Genomic DNA, 16,746 nt, shown 5'->3' with positions numbered 1-16,746 from the left:
AGCACTGAAACAGCTCTGCTCAGGATTATGAATGACCTACCGATGGCAGCTGATGCAGGGTCCCCTTCTCTCCTGATTATCCTTGTCCTGAGTGTTCCATTTGTCAATGTGGATCACGCTATCCTCTTGGAGGCTGTTTACACTTGGTTTTAAAATGCATTTTGGTGATCTGAAAACAAGTGGAGAGCCGAGACACATCGCTGTTCACACCTGTGTCTGTCATGCATCTCCAAGGTGCCCAGCTGACCACTTGTATTGAGATTTTCGTTAGTGCCTACATCACTTCCACCAGAAGGTCAAAGGGCCCCACGCACTGTTATTACATAAGTCACAAGATAAGTGCCAGATTTGTTTCACACAGGCTAGCTAAGAAAACAAAAATGTTTCAAGAACTAATATACATGTACAGGCTGTTCCAACTGTTAAGATTGACAGGACAAAGTCATTTGGTATTGGCATGCTGTCATCAAAACAACTACCCCGTCCTGCATTGATGATGTATTTTCCTGTTATGACCTTGTCAGGGATGCACCAGGACACATTAGTGTTTACACTACAAAAGATACATGGTCAAATGTGTCCCAGACCACCTCGGCAAGTGGTTTGAATGATCGGATCACAATGCGTCTTGGTGGTTGCTTATACTTGTATTTAGTCCCGTCCACTTGTGATTCAAGCCCCAAGACATATTTTAAAACCAAGTGTAAACAGGGTCTTAGAGCGCCTCCACACCACCATTAGCAGTGTCATCAGCAGACATGGGATTCCTTTTCATTACTATGCTGATGATACCCAGCTGTACATCAAAACTGCCCCAAATCCTGTATGAGCACAAATATCCTTCAGTTGAACGGCAGCATAACTGAAGCTCTCCCTGTTAGCACTCCACATCAGGTTCAGTCCTCCCCTATACCTCATCTCACCTTTGACCAGGACCAGGACATGCCCCTTTCCTCCTCAGTCTCTAATCTGCGTGTTAGGTTTGACCCTCATTGTGGAGATTGGTATCCAGTTATTTTAATACATCCATGCTTTTGGTCTTAGTGCTGACTAAGACCAAAAGAAGAGAGGACATTGTACCTATTTTAAAGTCTTTACACTGGTTGGCTGTTTTCGAGAGTTCTTATGAGGCACTACATGTCCTTGCACCAGACTACCTCTCAGAAATGCTTTTGGTTTATGAACCAGGAAGGCATTTCAGATCCTCTGGTTCTTCTCTTTTAGTTGTTCCACAAAGCAGAACAAAAATATTTGACGATGCTGCTTTCAGCCATTACGCTCCGAGCCGCTGGAACAGCCTTCCACAGGATCTGAGAGGAGTTGAAAATATAGGTATTTTTAAACATAAACTAAAGACCCATTTATTGAGTCTGGCTTTTATGTAGTGTTTTATAATTTTATGGTTTTATTATTTATACTTATTTTATTTAATATTATCATTATTATTTATTTTATTAACATTTTTCTTTTTTACTATAGTCACTTTTAATCAATTTATTTTGTGTAGTATTTCATAATTTTATTTTTGTAATTTTTATTGCCTGTATTATCTTTTATTATTTATTGTTTATTATCTTAATTACCTATCTTTTATTGATGTCTGATTCAATTAATGTTTTTTTCAGTTGCTTGTACAGTACTTTGAATTGCATTTGATTTGTTTCAAAGGTGCTATATAAATAAAATTGATTGATTGATGATTAACACACAGTCACAGAGGAAGAAAGTCTCATCCAGACACATTGATCTTGCTCAGGTCTTGCTCTGAAGATTGAAAATTACCAGCCTTATCATTTCAAAATTGTGAAATACTCAAAAGTATTAAGAGTGACCAGTTATAGTAAACATGCGCTTCTTTCATTTAAGTTTTTATTCACTGAAGTTTGTGGCTGCCTGCCACTCTGAAAAAGTGAGGATGGGTCAAATGCAGAGGATGAATTTCCCCACAGAGATTAATCAAACTTAACAAAACACAGAGATGACTATGAGAACAACAGCACCAAAACACAAACAAGACATCATCAATAATAACACCCAAACAAGAAAATTGTCTTTTTGAGTCAATGTTGTCATTTTGTCTCAAATCTCAACAAATAAAATCAATATTATCTGCATAGACAGATACCACTAAATGGAAGAGAGAAATACTTTTTTGGAATTCACATGAACCCTTTAACAAGATGTCTGTGAAGATTCTCAGTCATCCAGGTCATGGTTATCCAAGGAGGGTTGAATCGAGGGCATCTGGACTTGATTGTAGATACTTGAAGACGTCCGCCTCTCATCCAAGGGACAGGCAGTCTCAGGTATTTTAGCTCTGTGGGGTTGTTATCAAGGTCATTGATACTGTACCACTTGGTTCATTAGTGCTCCTAGCTGTTTGTAACAACAGTTTTTAAGAGTCAGAGTCATGTGAGTCAGGAGACTTAACAACCATTCACGTTTGGCCTCATACAACAACTTCAATGACTGTCATTTACAGTTGGCCTCAGGTGACTCCAACAACTCTAACCACTGTTGTTACAACCAGCCAGGAGCACTAACTAACCAAGTGGTATCAATGACCTTGATAACGACCCCATAGAGGTTAAATACCTGGGACTCTCCACCAGTTGGTTAGAACTGAAGAAGTGCCTTGGATGAGAGGCAAAATGTCTTCGAGTATCTACAACCAAGTTGCCCTCAATTCAACCCTCCTTGGATAACCCTTTAACAAATTCATCTACATTTCTAGCATGTGGTATCTTGTGTCAAGAACATTTTAAAAAACTGAAGAGGTGTGCAGTATTTTATAGCAACCTCGCCTTCTAAAAATCACCTGCTCTGATTTTTCAGGATCATTAAACCAGAGCAGAACCAAACAAATTCTACTGAGTCCAAAAACAGATCCTACATTGTAAAAATCCCAAATATTTGTTTACTAAAATATTTCAGTTTTTGGAATTACTTAAAAATGTTCTCATTAAAAGCAAACTTATTTGTTCCTAAACTTTCTAACCATTTTCTCTTCATCCTTTAGTGTTTGGATCCATTCATCGTTGGTGTTTTGTAGTTCCTCAGTTGTTCCAGGAAGCCAGGGTTGGGGCAGGAGGCAGGCCGAGCTGACTTGACCAACAAGAGGGCGTCATCAAACGACTGGTCGTCACATGACATTAGGTAGCCAATGACCACTGCCGGTGCCCGTGATACACCAGCATTACAGTGGACCAACACCACACCTTTCTAAGAGGGAGAAGGATGTAAATGTTAATATATTAAAGCTGCATTACTGATTTTTTGCCCACTTGGGGGCAGAAGATGATAAACACACAGTCAAGACAAACTGTTTCCTTATAAAGTTGATGTTCTAAATGTTCCATATTCCTCACCAGCAAGTCTCTAATGTTGTCTGTCTGCTGTTTGGTGCTGAGCAGGTAGTGTACAGTGGGTTTATCAGAGCTTGTTTGCTGAAAACAGCTGCTGATGGAAATGATGCTAATGTGAACACTGAGTGAACCAAACAGTGAAACCAAAACTACAACATAAAATAGGATAAAAGGTTTTGCAGAGTTAGTGAGAACTCTGTGGGGTTGTCACTGCAAGCAAGTCCTTTCACATTACATAGTCATTTCTATAAAAATATTGATGATATTTATAGTTGGAGACATCCTCAAGCTTTTATTCTCTGATCTGGTGACACTAAACAGTTGTTCAAGTCCACAACCATCCTAACCTTTGACTTTAGAACATTCACCTCAAGAAACTTCCTGAAATAACTTAGATTGATCTTCTGAGACACACCAAACGTAAATAGTGTATCATTGTGTTTTTAGGAGTCAGTGAGTGGAAACTATGACGCTGGTGGGATTCATACATAAATTGAAATGATACTCTTTGAACACTAGAGGGCTATAGATACCAACATAACAAGGTTGCTGCTCTGAGTTCAAACCTGCCACGCAAAGCTTCACACCACAAGCTTCATCTTTCAGATGCTGGTGTTTACTTAATAGATGACTTGTTTGTTTGTCAGTGTCTTTGGATCCTCATTAGCTTCTCCATTACAGCATGTACTTTTCCTTCACATGGAAGATTTACAACACAGCTGTGTCCCAGTTATCAGGCTGAACCACACTGCAAGGTTGTCTTCACTGCAGCCAGAACCGAACTGATATCAGCCTTCTCATCTGAGCTGGGTGGGATGGAAAACAGGACTTTTTCCCAAAATGTCATTGTCCATTAAGGCAAACTGTTAAACATTCAGGCTCGGCAACTTTTGTATTTTTTTCTTTGCACCAAAAGCCAACAAGTTAAAAAAAATGATGAAAACCTGAGTACATACCTGAACCTGAACATTCGAGTAGAACAGACCTGAAAATTGTGTTAATCTGGGTAAAAACTCTAAAAGTCTAAAACTAAAAAATTTTAAGATATGAATGAAAACAAATCCAATACTTCTGAGATGTACCCTCAGATTTGGGTAAGAACTTGCACAAAAATGTGGATAGAAACACAAAAATGTGGGTACAGACAGAAGAAAGTCGGGTATAAACAGTAAAGTTTGTGTGAAATCCAAAATTTCTGGAAAAAGTCAAAAATTTCACAAAAACCCAGATACATGGGGTGCAATTTTCCTGAACTTTAGGGGTTTTGTCTTAAAAGGATCCAGAAGCTCAGAAAAATACCTGAAAATGTGAGCATTTTTTGTAATTTTGGAATTTGTGAAAGGCACCCCAGAATATTTGACTACAATTTTGAACTCATTCACATGATGCTGTTGTGGTTGTTGTTGTTGTCATGACAGCATCAATAACTGAGGGTCATTACCAGCCAGATGGCTTGCTGGGTAATCTAACCCTGCATTTCAAAGTAAAAGCATCAATTTGATTATCGGGGCTGGAATTACCACACACACACACACACACACACACACACACACACACACACACACACACACAGAAACATATCATAATGAACACACAAACTTCCTGTAATCAAACACCCCTAATGACTGCCTAATGATTCTGTGTGTGTGTGTGTGTGTGTGTGTGTGTGTGTGTGTGTGTGTGTGTGTGTGCGTGTGTGTGTGTGTGTGTGTGTGTGGTGTCATGTTAAGGTGAGCCTCAGACTTCACTGCTAAAAGCTTGTATGACACTGAGATCTGATCTGTGTGCAGTTTAATAAAACATGAACAAAACTACACATCTATTATTCAAAACAGAGAAGGAGAGGAGAGGAGGAAACACTGGGAGGAGAGGAGAGAAGATGTTGAAACATGTGTCCCATGTCAACACTCCCTGTTTTTACCCTTACATCTGTGTACTTCTACCCATAATCCCTTAGCATTATGGGATTGTTTCTTTGACTTGATCTGGCCATTTGTTTCCACCTGAACTACAGCAGCTTTCACCTTCCTTGTTTTTTTCTTTTCCGGTTTCATTTTAATGCTGCAGCTCCTGTTTCTGTGTGTTCACAACAATACTTAAGCTAGTCATTTTGCACACAATTTGTGACTGCACCATAGCAGTTTAGAGATGGGAAAATGAGCATGGCATGAGGGATCTTTCTGCAAAGTCAGACAGGATGTTTGAAGAGGATTCACTTTTTAATATTGTTTTATTTAAAAAAAACAATTTGTAAATTAATCGATTTAACATTTTCTCTGTTTCCTATCATAGAATCTCTAGGTTTTTCAACTGTCTGTCAGACTGAAAGAGCAGTTTGAAGAAACACTTTAGACATTTAGCTTTATTTTGCAACATTTTGTACACCACTTAATTGCGTCATTGGTAAATGCATTGATATATTTGTAAATAATGAATATAGCTGCAGCTCTATGATGCACACACACATCAACAGTGATGCTTTACCTCACTGCGAGCCTGCTGGATGAAGTCACAACAGTCCTGGATGTGAAGCAGCAGATCAGTGTCGGGATGATCCAGAATGCTGACAGTCTTATAGATGAACAGGTCAGGAAACACGTTCTCCACCCCGAAGGCCACATTCAGAATGTGAGACACCTGAGGAAGAAACTTTACCATTATAACTATAATCCTTGAGTGAAAATGATGACAAACAAACAAGAATAACATGGCAGTAACAGTAACATCCAGGCAGTTATGAGCAATACAGCAGTGTCCTGTTTTGCTTGTAGAAAATCTGTTGTTTTACTGGGTTTTCAGGTTAGTAGGAGAAAAAAAACTAACCTTGTGTTTTCTCAGAGTGCCAAAGTCATGTGCAGCATCTTGAGAACCTACACACACACACAGTGAATTACTGTAGTTAATTGGTTAGCAAATTCAGGATTTGTTTTTGAACTGCTTTGGTACAAGACGCTGTCCAGGGTGCTGAACCAAATAGCCAGCCTGAAAGGGACAATCTGCTGTGTCTGTGCACAGCGTCTACTGCAGGTCACAGGGTCATTTATGTTCTACCTGTGAACCTGTGAGCCCTGATGGGTCACATCTCCCCCAGTCCTCCCCCACGTCTGGGCTCATGTTACCATCTACTCAAGCTGGGACGCATGAGCTCAGCAGTTATCTGTGTTGGTAGACTGAAGGTGACTTCCAGAACAGGGTGGGGGAAGGGGTGGACCCATCCATCACTTGGACTAGCTGCTGGTGGGTTCATGCCCCTTTTTGTCTTTTTGTCTTTATTATAGAAGAGTATTTTTTATACCGGTGCCTTAATGAAGAAGAGTGATCAACCAAAAAAGGTTCTTGAGTCACCTTTTATATGTTTGTTCTGGTTATATTTTAGCATCTGATATGAATATTCATCTTTGGATTCATTTATACTGATGTAAATTGTGTTTAAATGATTTGTTTAGTTTTCAGTAAACTTGGTCAGTCAGTCACTCAGTCAATTGGTGAGGTATTTAGTTAAGAGGGGGACACACATTTGGGAGTGTTTCCTGTTGTTGGTCTCAATAATTATTGGGCCAATTGTAGTTATGATTTGGACATCATGACTAACTGGAATGAGCGCTATCCAGTTTGGACTAGTTTTACCACAATTCACCACTTCATCCTTTTTCATGTGTTTCTTCACCTTATCTACACAAATTGAACCAAAAATGACTGAAGGCAATTTGTTTTTTGATGCAAGTCCATTTCTGTCCGTTCTCACAGAATTTAGGGGGTTGCCTAATGACTCTAATGGTGGTCAACAGTGGTTAACAATGATTTAGTTTGGTTTCTGTGTTTCCAGTCAGTCACTGTGTGTCTAGTTCACTCACCCAGCAGCAGGTAGGGCTTGACCGTGCCGACCTGCAGGTCCCAGGAAGTGTCAGGTACATATCCCAGCATCCTCTCTGTGGGGACAGGGTCTTCAACCACAGTGATTGTAGAACCCTTCCAGGTCTCGATGATGCGGCGGCCACTCAGGGATGTCACACGAGTACACTGCTTTTTCAGTCGTGTCCGAGAGAAACTCTGGATCTCCTCTGCCAGGGACTGCATGACCAAACCAAACTGGAATGAACTAGACTGTGCTGAACTGGACTGGACCAGGCTGGAGTGGACCTGAAAGATAAATAAAAGGCAGTTAGATGATACTACTCATGTCAGGCCTGGAGTGTAACAGTTTTCTGTTTCTGTTGCCAATCATGCATCCTTATCTGCAACTCGGTTCTGTACTATGTCCTATTTTGTTTGCTTTGTATATGCTCCCCCATGGGTAGATAAGTAATTAAGTAATTTAAAAGTTAATCTCATTAGGGCGGGTCATCCACTAATCGGAAGATCGGCGGTTCGATTCCCGGCTCCTCCAGTCTGCATTTCGATGTGTCTTTGGGCAAGATACTTAACCCCTAATTGTTCCTGATGGCTGTGCCATCAGTGTGTGAATGTGTGTGAATGACTAGATTTCCCTTGATGGGCAAGTTGGGACCTTGCATGGTAGCCCCTGTACCCATTCAGCGTATGAATGTGTGTGAATAGGTGTATGTGATTCATAGTGTAAAAGAGCTTTGAGTGGTCAGAAGACTTGAAAGGTGCTATACAAGTACAATCCATTTACCATTTACCATCAATGCTGTAGAGATGATATTCAATTTAATATCAGTTTTAAGCCTCATAATGTCAAATTTTGTTCTACATAACTGCATGAACTCTATTAAGAATTAGACAGCATATAGTTTTGTTAATTAAGAACTTAATCATTCTTATTCTTTATTCTTATTGTCAACAAAGCCTGATTTATTTTATTCCTCAGTACTATAGAGACTCCATTGTTTTCCAAAGACTATTAAAAACACATCAGTGAGCCACACTGTTTCACTAGGTGACATATTGCTTCATTACCATGAACACACACACTGTAGTTTATTTTGACTCAATCCCACATACACTGTCCTGCTGATTTAAATACATTGTATGTATAATAATCCACCACTGAAAATAGTCCCCCAAAAAGCACCATTTATTCCTGTTTGAGTAACATTTGTTAAAAACTACAATGGCCAGCTGCTTTATAATTTTTTTTAAAACTCATACATTTGTAAACACATTTATAAAGATTTACATCCTCTGTAGGAACTAATGGGCTTTGGACTGAGTACCACAGACAGGGTAGGAATCTCAAGTATTGAGAGAGGGATTAGTCTTTGGTTTGTTAACAAAAAGACAAATGTAGAATTTCGCCAACCTCATTCTTTGAGCTCTTATTTGTGCCCCAGTAAGCCTCGTCCCTAAGGTGACACTGTTGTTTGTCCCTGATTATCTGTTAAATCTACCCCCAGAAATCTAGATGTCACTATTTTTTTTTCTTTTAAACTGAGGTACTAGGCCAAATTAATCTCAAGCAGAGATGGAAATGGTCCATCACACATTTTATGCCTTCCATTTTTGATGAGTGGAACTTTCTTTTCACCTGCCTTAACAAAACATCCCTGGATTGCTTACAAGTGCTCCAGAATGCTGCTGCAAAGTTTTCAACCAGGTTATCTAAAAGGTCTCATGTGACACTGATCTTGATTTCTTTTCTGGCTCCTCATCAAATGCAGACTCAAATCCAAGATCTTGCAGGTGATCACTTTTTGCTCTATTGGTCTGTAAGTTGCTAGGTCCACCACTTTGGTCCACACTGACTAAAATATCTCAATTACAGACTAGAGGGTTGACATTTGTGAGTGAAATATCTTGACAACTATTTGATGGGCTGCCATGGAATTTGCTACAGAAATGGATTCATTCGCTTTGTGTTTAGCACATGGTAGCATACTAAAACGCTAAACTAAGATGGCGAACATGGTAAACATTACATCTGCTAAACATCAGCATCTTCACATTGTCATTGTGGGCTTATTAGCATGCTAATTATTATTAGCTGATGTTAGCATTCAGCTCAAAGCAGTGTTGTGCCTATTCCAGCCTCTCAGTTTCTGTATTTTTTTTAATTTTTCAGTGTGTTCTCATTGATATACCAAAGAAACAAAAAGGAAAGTAGACAATAATTTCAAACTTCTTTTGGCAACTGTGATCAGCATCTTTATATAATATTATTATGCAGTAACATTATTTGCAGCATCTGTGCTGTTATGGTTCCTTTCAGGATTGGAACTAAGTCTTGCCAGTCAATTTGAACAAATATCTCCAGTGAACTTAGCATCAATAAAAGTCATGTAGATATGTTGATGTTACATGTTATGTATGCCTTAGTGACACAGTAGCCTGTAGTAGTGGTGAACATTACAACACAAATTCTAAACTGTAAAGTCACCAAAAGTTAGAAACAAACTGAATATTTTAAATTTGACAGTGAGAAGTTCAGCTTATACAGCGGTTCATTATTTTGTTGATCCTACTGTATATGATAGTTATGATTATTATTAATATAGATAACATGACCATCAGGTAGATCCAATCAGGTAAGCATTCACTATTCATTTCAGCTAGAACAATAATATGAGTTCAGAAATAAGTCAATAAGACCAAATGTCATGTACTGTATGTACATGTATCCTATATGTGCAAGAAACCTGTTTCTTCAGATGTTCAGCTTTGGTCCGGCTCAGCTCAGAATGACTCTCGTTCAGCTGATGGCAGATAGTCCAGTTTAAACCCCAGACACCAAACTAGAGTGGTGATCCAGCTCACTTTCCAGAAAAGAAACACACTTCTCCTCTCATCTCTCTGGTCCAGGTTCCTACTGCTGACTAAACCTTGCCCACGTTAGACCAGGTCAACAACAAATCTAGTCTTACTAGCTGTAGTCCTGTAGTCCGTCTATCCCAAGCGGGCTGAACTGTGAACTGGACCAATTTTGCTGGAGGTGAGACTGAACCGCTGCTGTGTAACATGAGACCTGCTGCCTGTCCGTCTCTCTAGGGCTCTGTAACAGTGACAAAACTACCACATACATAACTAATAATACAGACCTATACTATAGTTAAATCAATAAAAATTCTTTGACTTGTATGGCAGATTAACATGGCATGTTTTGTTGTTAGCGCTCTTTGATCGTATTTGAGAAAAAAAGGGTAAAGGTAAAAGTATTTACCCAGTAAATATATGGTAAATTATAGTATATTATTACCACTGGTAATAAGTAGGTAAATACAGAGAAAACTTCCACTATTACCCATCAACTCAACTAAGTACTGTGTAGTTGTGACTGGTTTAGATTGGTAATAACTCAGATATAATTTTATACTTCCCAGGAAAGTAGGCAATCAAATCTTAGAAACACGTCTATTATCCATCAATTCAAGTTAGCACTTTCCAGTAAATTACTTTTTCCTATATAGTTATTGTTCATGGCTACACCCATTTATAAAGTGTTTATTAGATTTACCGTATACTTACCTGGTAACAACCTCTGCAGGAACAGTTTTCCTCTAGTGTCATGGCACATTCTTCTTAACTAGGTACATTCTTGCAGATGTTTTACCATATCCTTTGTAATAATTATTCCATTGTGCATATAATTTAAGGCAATCATATCTGAGCTATTACCAAGCTAAAACGGTCACAACTACACGATACTTAGTTGAGTTGATGGGTAATTGTGGAGGTTTTTCTTAGTATTTCAGCTGTAGTTTCTTTGTATTTACCTACTTATTACCAGTAGCAATTATCCAATAATATACTATCATTTACCATATATTTAATGGGTAAATACTTAATTCTGTTATGGTTGTGTTCCAGTCTGGCTTTAGTTCCTTAGCTGCCATTATCCACCAGTCCACCAGAGACCCTCGGCTTTTTCTCCCTGTGATGTTAAGTCTGGACTGAGTGGGAGAAGTGCAGTTACTTTGAATATTAAGATGAACTGACTGTTTAATCTTGCATTGTGCTCTTACATTGCCATAGATGCCCTTTATGTTTATTGATATATTCTCTATTGATATTCATGGATAGATTGAAGGGGAATCTGTAGGTGGACAGAAGGTAGATGTTCTTTACATATCTAACACGCTAAAATGATTCGACAGTATCAGTCTGTCAGATTTTTCTTGTTCCTTATGCTGGTTTCATTTGTATGTTTGAAAATTAACTTATTGAAGAGAGGATTTGTTCCTGGGATTTTTGTTTGCTCTGTGTTTTTCCTCCTGTCCTCTCAGCCTGATTTTCCCTTCACACTTCCTTCCACACCTGCCCTGCATCAGTCTCATTAGCCCTGCCCTGCTCCCTGTGTCTTCCCCAGCCTGCCCTTGTGTCTGCCACGTGTTACTTGTTGTTTCATTAGTTCAGTTTGTATTTATGTCCTGGTTGTCAGTTCAGACTTGTTGGATCCCTTGTTCGGTCTGCTCTGTCCTGCATCCTGCATTTGGGTCCATCTCCTGCTACACACAAATTAGGGAAATGTAAAAAGAAGGGTTATCAAAAAAAAGTTACTGGCACACAAACACAATGAGACAGACAACAAAGTATACATAAAATTTACTTTCATTGTGATGTCATCATAAAATAACGATATATAATATCAGGGTGTCAGCAAGGATAAACTTAAAATATGAATGGCCTGATTGGTGATGAATTTTATTTCCTGTGTCTTCCACTAGAGGGAGCCACATTCCTGCTTTTATGATCCGCTAATAGACTTCAGTTCAGTAGAAACTATGTCTCTCCTCCGTTTACAGGTCAGGTCAGTGGCCCTCTCACTTAATTTGTAGATAAACCAGCTCCTCCACTCTGCCAGGACTCCTGCTCTTCTAACCGCTGACCTATCTAGAAATGCCTTTCTTGCTCATCCCTGTGAGATGGGCCTCCACTACACACAGTCCCCTTGCTGGTGATAATTGCTACTATTATCATTATTAGGGTGGTGATGAGTTTGATGTTTATTATAATTATTATTATTTACCTTTTTCTTTTTTCTCCTTTTTTCATGGCAACACATACAAACTATACACATGCATACACATTAGGTATCATAAGGGTATATTCATTTATATGAGAAAAATAATTTTGAAAAAATTAAGAAATATACATAATCATCTAATTTTATTTTCTTGTTTATTTATTTCTCTTATTTATTGATGTATTTATTTATTCTATCCTCCTCCCATTTACAATGAAGCTTTAGAAACTCATCCCAGTAGGGGTGGTAACAGGGCTGCACCTCAGGGCAGTTTGAAGACAAAGGACATTTGATTGAGACTGTTTTCAAACCCATAGTGGGTTTGTTCTGGTCCTAATCAGTGGATGAGTAAACTGAGTAAACCTTTTGTGGTTTCTCTGTACAAAGATTCAACCAAACTAAAATACTTTGCTAAAAGCCCTGTGAGAATATTCACTCCACTCATTTGTCTGATGTGTTTGCGGTGGGAGCAAGAACGTAAACACAGAAACTAGGTCCTGAAGAATTGTTAGTCCAGGTCGGACCTCGATTCATTTTCTGGCTAGCTGCTAGCAACTGTTGATTTTGCTCACTCATATATTCCCAGTATGCAAAGCACGCCTGGCTAAAGGAGCCATTGAGCTCAAACGTGCAGAGTACGCCTTGTAGTTGGGTTAGATCACATTCCCATTGCAAACTAACTGCTCTAGAATTCCATTGTGACCACTTCCTCTAAAGGGTCTTGCGCGGTTGTTGTGTTCAGATGTGCCCAAATGAATTGTACCAGGGGGGGAAATGAAAAAGAATACGCTTCATCTGAACTAAACGATGATGGAATAAAACTACACTTAGATATCCCCTCCCATCTCTACAGACCAGGCTCACTCTCGAGAGTCTGTGGGCAGCTCTAGCCAGATGAGGGGAAATACAGGAAAAAGCAAAGGAAAAGAGTGACAAATATCCTATTGTTATAGTAATAATACAGCTGGCCTGACACAGCTGCTGAGGTTTTAGGATGTAACATATAATGCATACAAGTGCAGACCAGTGTGAGCATATATATACACCATGCTTTACATGTACATGTAATGATTTATGAAGAATAGTGGAATAAATCATTTTTCAACTGTCTTTTAAGAGCGTGTATTTTTGTGTTTCTTATTGAGAGAAATGTGAATGTGTGATTTGATACTCAAAACTTAGACATTAGAATGAATTTAAGTTAGTTCTGCTTCCTGCCTGGCTCCATCTCATCACACATCCATGCTCCCTTTAGATTGTAATGACCCCATGACCTTTCCTCCAGTGCCACCCTCAGGACAAACTTTACATTTTTAACTCCATGACTCTACTGGTAAGGCTCTATAGCTACAGTAAATCAGTAGCTGTAGATCACTTCCAGTCCTTTGCAATACTGTGTGTGTGTGTGTGTGTGTGTGTGTGTGTGTGTGTGTGTGTGTGTGTGTGTATGTGTGTGTGTGTGTGCATGTGGACAGCTGCAGCCTTATTTTTGTTGGAAAAGATTCTGGTAGTTTCCAAGAAGAGAGAGAGAGAAACAGTTTTCTGGCTGAAATTAGACCTTTTCATTCCCCCAACACACACACACACACACACACACACACACATGCACAGACACACATACACACACACACACACACACACACACACACACACATATACACACATGCACAGACACACAGAGGTCGGGTTTCTACAGAAGTTTGTTTTACTTTTCAGAGAGAGAAGAGGAGGAAAGGAGAGAAACAAGGAGAAAAAAGGAAAGTGTGTGTGTGTGTGTGTGTGTGCATGTGTGCATGTGTGTGTGTGGTGTGTGTGTGTGATCCAGGTTTTCCAGATGTTGTGGGGACTCGCCTCCCTTATGAGGACAAAAAGCAAGTCCCCTTAATGTAAATCATTAATTTTAGAGTGAAGACTTGGTTCAAAGTTAGGTAAGTGTAGGGTTATGTTAAGGTTAAGGTTAGGATAAGTCTCCAGGAAATGAATGTAAGTCTATGTAATGTCCTCTGAAGTGATGGAAACACAACTGTGTGTGTGTGTGTGTGTGTGTGTGTGTGCATGTTCCACTGATAAGATTTTCCTGCCAAATACGAGAGGCTTTTACGTCAGAAACACAAACATGCTTATGGAGATGAAATCATGAGAACCGAGAGAACAAAACGAAAGAAGGAAAGAAATAGGGGGAGAGGAGGGAAGAAGGAACGAAGGAGTGAAGGAAGGATGGAAGGGAAAGTGCTGACTCAGTTCTCTGCATGTTGACCCATGAGTCAGAAAACCCAGAGAGACCATGTGCGTGTGTGCATGTGTGTGTGTTGGCTGTAACTCAACCCTAACATGGGAAGCTCCTCCAACATCTGACAACCATTACTGCTATCACACACACACACACACACACACACACATATACTCAGCCTGCAGCTGCAGTTTGCAGCATCATATTCAGCTTTAATGGACTAATAACAGAGCTGTTAATGCAACAAGCCTGACGGGGTCAAAGGTCAACACCAGCCAGTGAAGCAGTCAGTCAGTAAAACAGTTACATCAATATCAATCAGTTCACTGGTGTCTTGTTTAAGTAGTTGATTTATTGGTTAAAATGTAACCAGTTGATAGATCCGTTTTTTGATCTGTTTTTTTAGCTGTTTGTCAAGGACAGAGGTTGCTATGGTAACTTGATAGCAGGGTTCTTGCAAGGCATGCTGGGAAATGTAGTCTACTTCCTAACATGAGTGCGGCTAACCGGGTTCAGCCTGATGATCCTTCTGACGCTCAGAGGAGAATCAAACCTCAGATACCTGAGCTGAGAACTCTGCCTCACCTGGATGGGTCAAGTCCTTCAGAGAACCTGATACCAAACCAGTCCAATTCACATCAGAATCACGGTCTAGCGATGGCACAAGAAGAAACAGAAAAAAAAAGAATCCTAGAGACTCAACCCTGGCTCATGGTCAGCTCTGTCACCTCACAGCAAGAAGGTCCTTGGTTCAGATCTGCTGGCAAGATGGGCTTATTGTCTCCCTATGTCTACACTGATTTCATCTCACACACAAATTAGGTTAAAGAACAGGTTCACAATTTTTCAAGTCGGTCCTAAAACAACAGCCAGGAGCCCAAATGAACAGTGAAACATGCTTTTCTTGCTGTAATCATTCCTCCTCTCCATACTGACCATTAGAAGATCCTTTCATAATGCACTTACAATGGAAGTGATGGGGACAAAATCCACAGTCCTCCCTCTGTACAAAAATGTATTTAAAAGTTTATGAAGCTAATAAGAAGCTTCAAAATGAGTCAAATCAGGTAGATATCTTTCAACATTACGGTCTTTTTAGTGCCAAAGTCTCTCTTTTTGTTACTATACTCCCACCACAGCTCAACAGGAAAACATGTGGCAAATATCCACTTGATATGACTAACATATAAGCTTCAGATAAGCTTTTAAACTTTTGGCCCCCATCACTTACATTGAAAGCACATTTGAAGGGGATCTGTTAATAGCCAGTATGAACTGGAGGAATGATTACAGCAAGGAAAACCTCTTTCAGTGTTCATTGGGGCACCTGACAGTTGTTTTAAGACACACTTGAAAAATTGTGAACCTGTCCTTCAACTGGCAACTCAGAATGCCTGTAGGATTGATTGTGAGGGGCCTAGCTTAGCCTAGTTTAGCAAAAAGACCAGAGGCAGGGTGAAACAGCTAGCTTGACTCTCTCTTTAGTTAAAAAACTGCACCCATTGTTTCCTCTTTAGCAATGCACACTGGCAGCATCTTGACATGCATCAACCTGTGATGACAACTGTCAATGTGACAGGTCAACTTGTCAGGATAAATAATGCTCTAGAAAAGCAACTATTTTATCACCTCTATAAAGTAATTTTGAGAGTTAGTAGCCTAGCCCGCCACCCCCACACAGAATTCAAAGGATCTACCATTGAAATTAAAAAACAATGCTTGTATGTAACCCAGTAATACTGTTTGTAATTGTATCTAATTGATATCAGCCTCACTGTGTACTGTTCACTCTTCTACAGCTGTATGAGAGTTGTATCAAGCTACTGCTAATGCTAACCCCAAATTTCCTCCTGCTGTTATTTCACCATCAAAGCATTCAACTGGCGACACATTGGGATGGCTTTTATTGTGAAGCAGTCAAAGGCAACACAATGTATTTGTCACATTTGGTTACTCCTTACAGCAGAGACAACAGTCATTTTGGGCATTTGTGACAGCAGATCAGTTTTAGATGTTGCAGGGAGTAAGAAGCAGAAGCCACAGTGAGCTGTTAGATAAAGAGCTGCAGGTAACAGGCTGCACTCCTCCAACTCCTTTAACTGTGGGCCTGCTGCTATGTGGAAAACTACTCACTTTCTGCAGCATGAAATCGGATTGTGGTTGCTCATGACATGATGGAAAAGTCAAATTATTGACTGACTTCTTTATTAAAACAATGTGAGTTTGCTGAA

General features: G+C 39.5%; 1 protein-coding gene across 2 annotated transcripts; it reads right to left on the bottom strand.

Annotated features, from left to right (window-relative positions):
• Window positions 1–1,876: 1,876 nt before the first annotated feature.
• On the bottom strand, window positions 1,877–7,558 carry LOC137192158 (dual specificity protein phosphatase 19-like). Of its 2 annotated transcripts, XM_067602673.1 has the most exons (5): window positions 7,220–7,558; window positions 6,189–6,235; window positions 5,850–6,002; window positions 2,999–3,222; window positions 1,877–1,961 (listed from the first exon to the last, which is right to left on the bottom strand). In XM_067602673.1, the coding sequence occupies exons 1-4, from the start codon at window positions 7,440–7,442 to the stop codon at window positions 3,016–3,018; spliced, it is 630 nt and encodes a 209-aa protein (XP_067458774.1). In that variant the 5' UTR covers window positions 7,443–7,558; the 3' UTR covers window positions 1,877–1,961; window positions 2,999–3,015. The 2 variants fall into 2 exon arrangements, with proteins under 2 accessions (XP_067458774.1, XP_067458772.1); XM_067602671.1 differs by having other exon boundaries at window positions 1,878–3,222.
• Between the last annotated feature and the right edge of the window lie 9,188 nt (window positions 7,559–16,746).

This window comes from Thunnus thynnus, chromosome 11 (genome assembly GCF_963924715.1).
Source record: "Thunnus thynnus chromosome 11, fThuThy2.1, whole genome shotgun sequence".
NCBI classification, from domain to species: Eukaryota; Metazoa; Chordata; class Actinopteri; order Scombriformes; family Scombridae; genus Thunnus; species Thunnus thynnus.
Note: the sequence above shows the minus strand (reverse complement) of the source record. Positions and strands in the feature narration are given on the sequence as shown.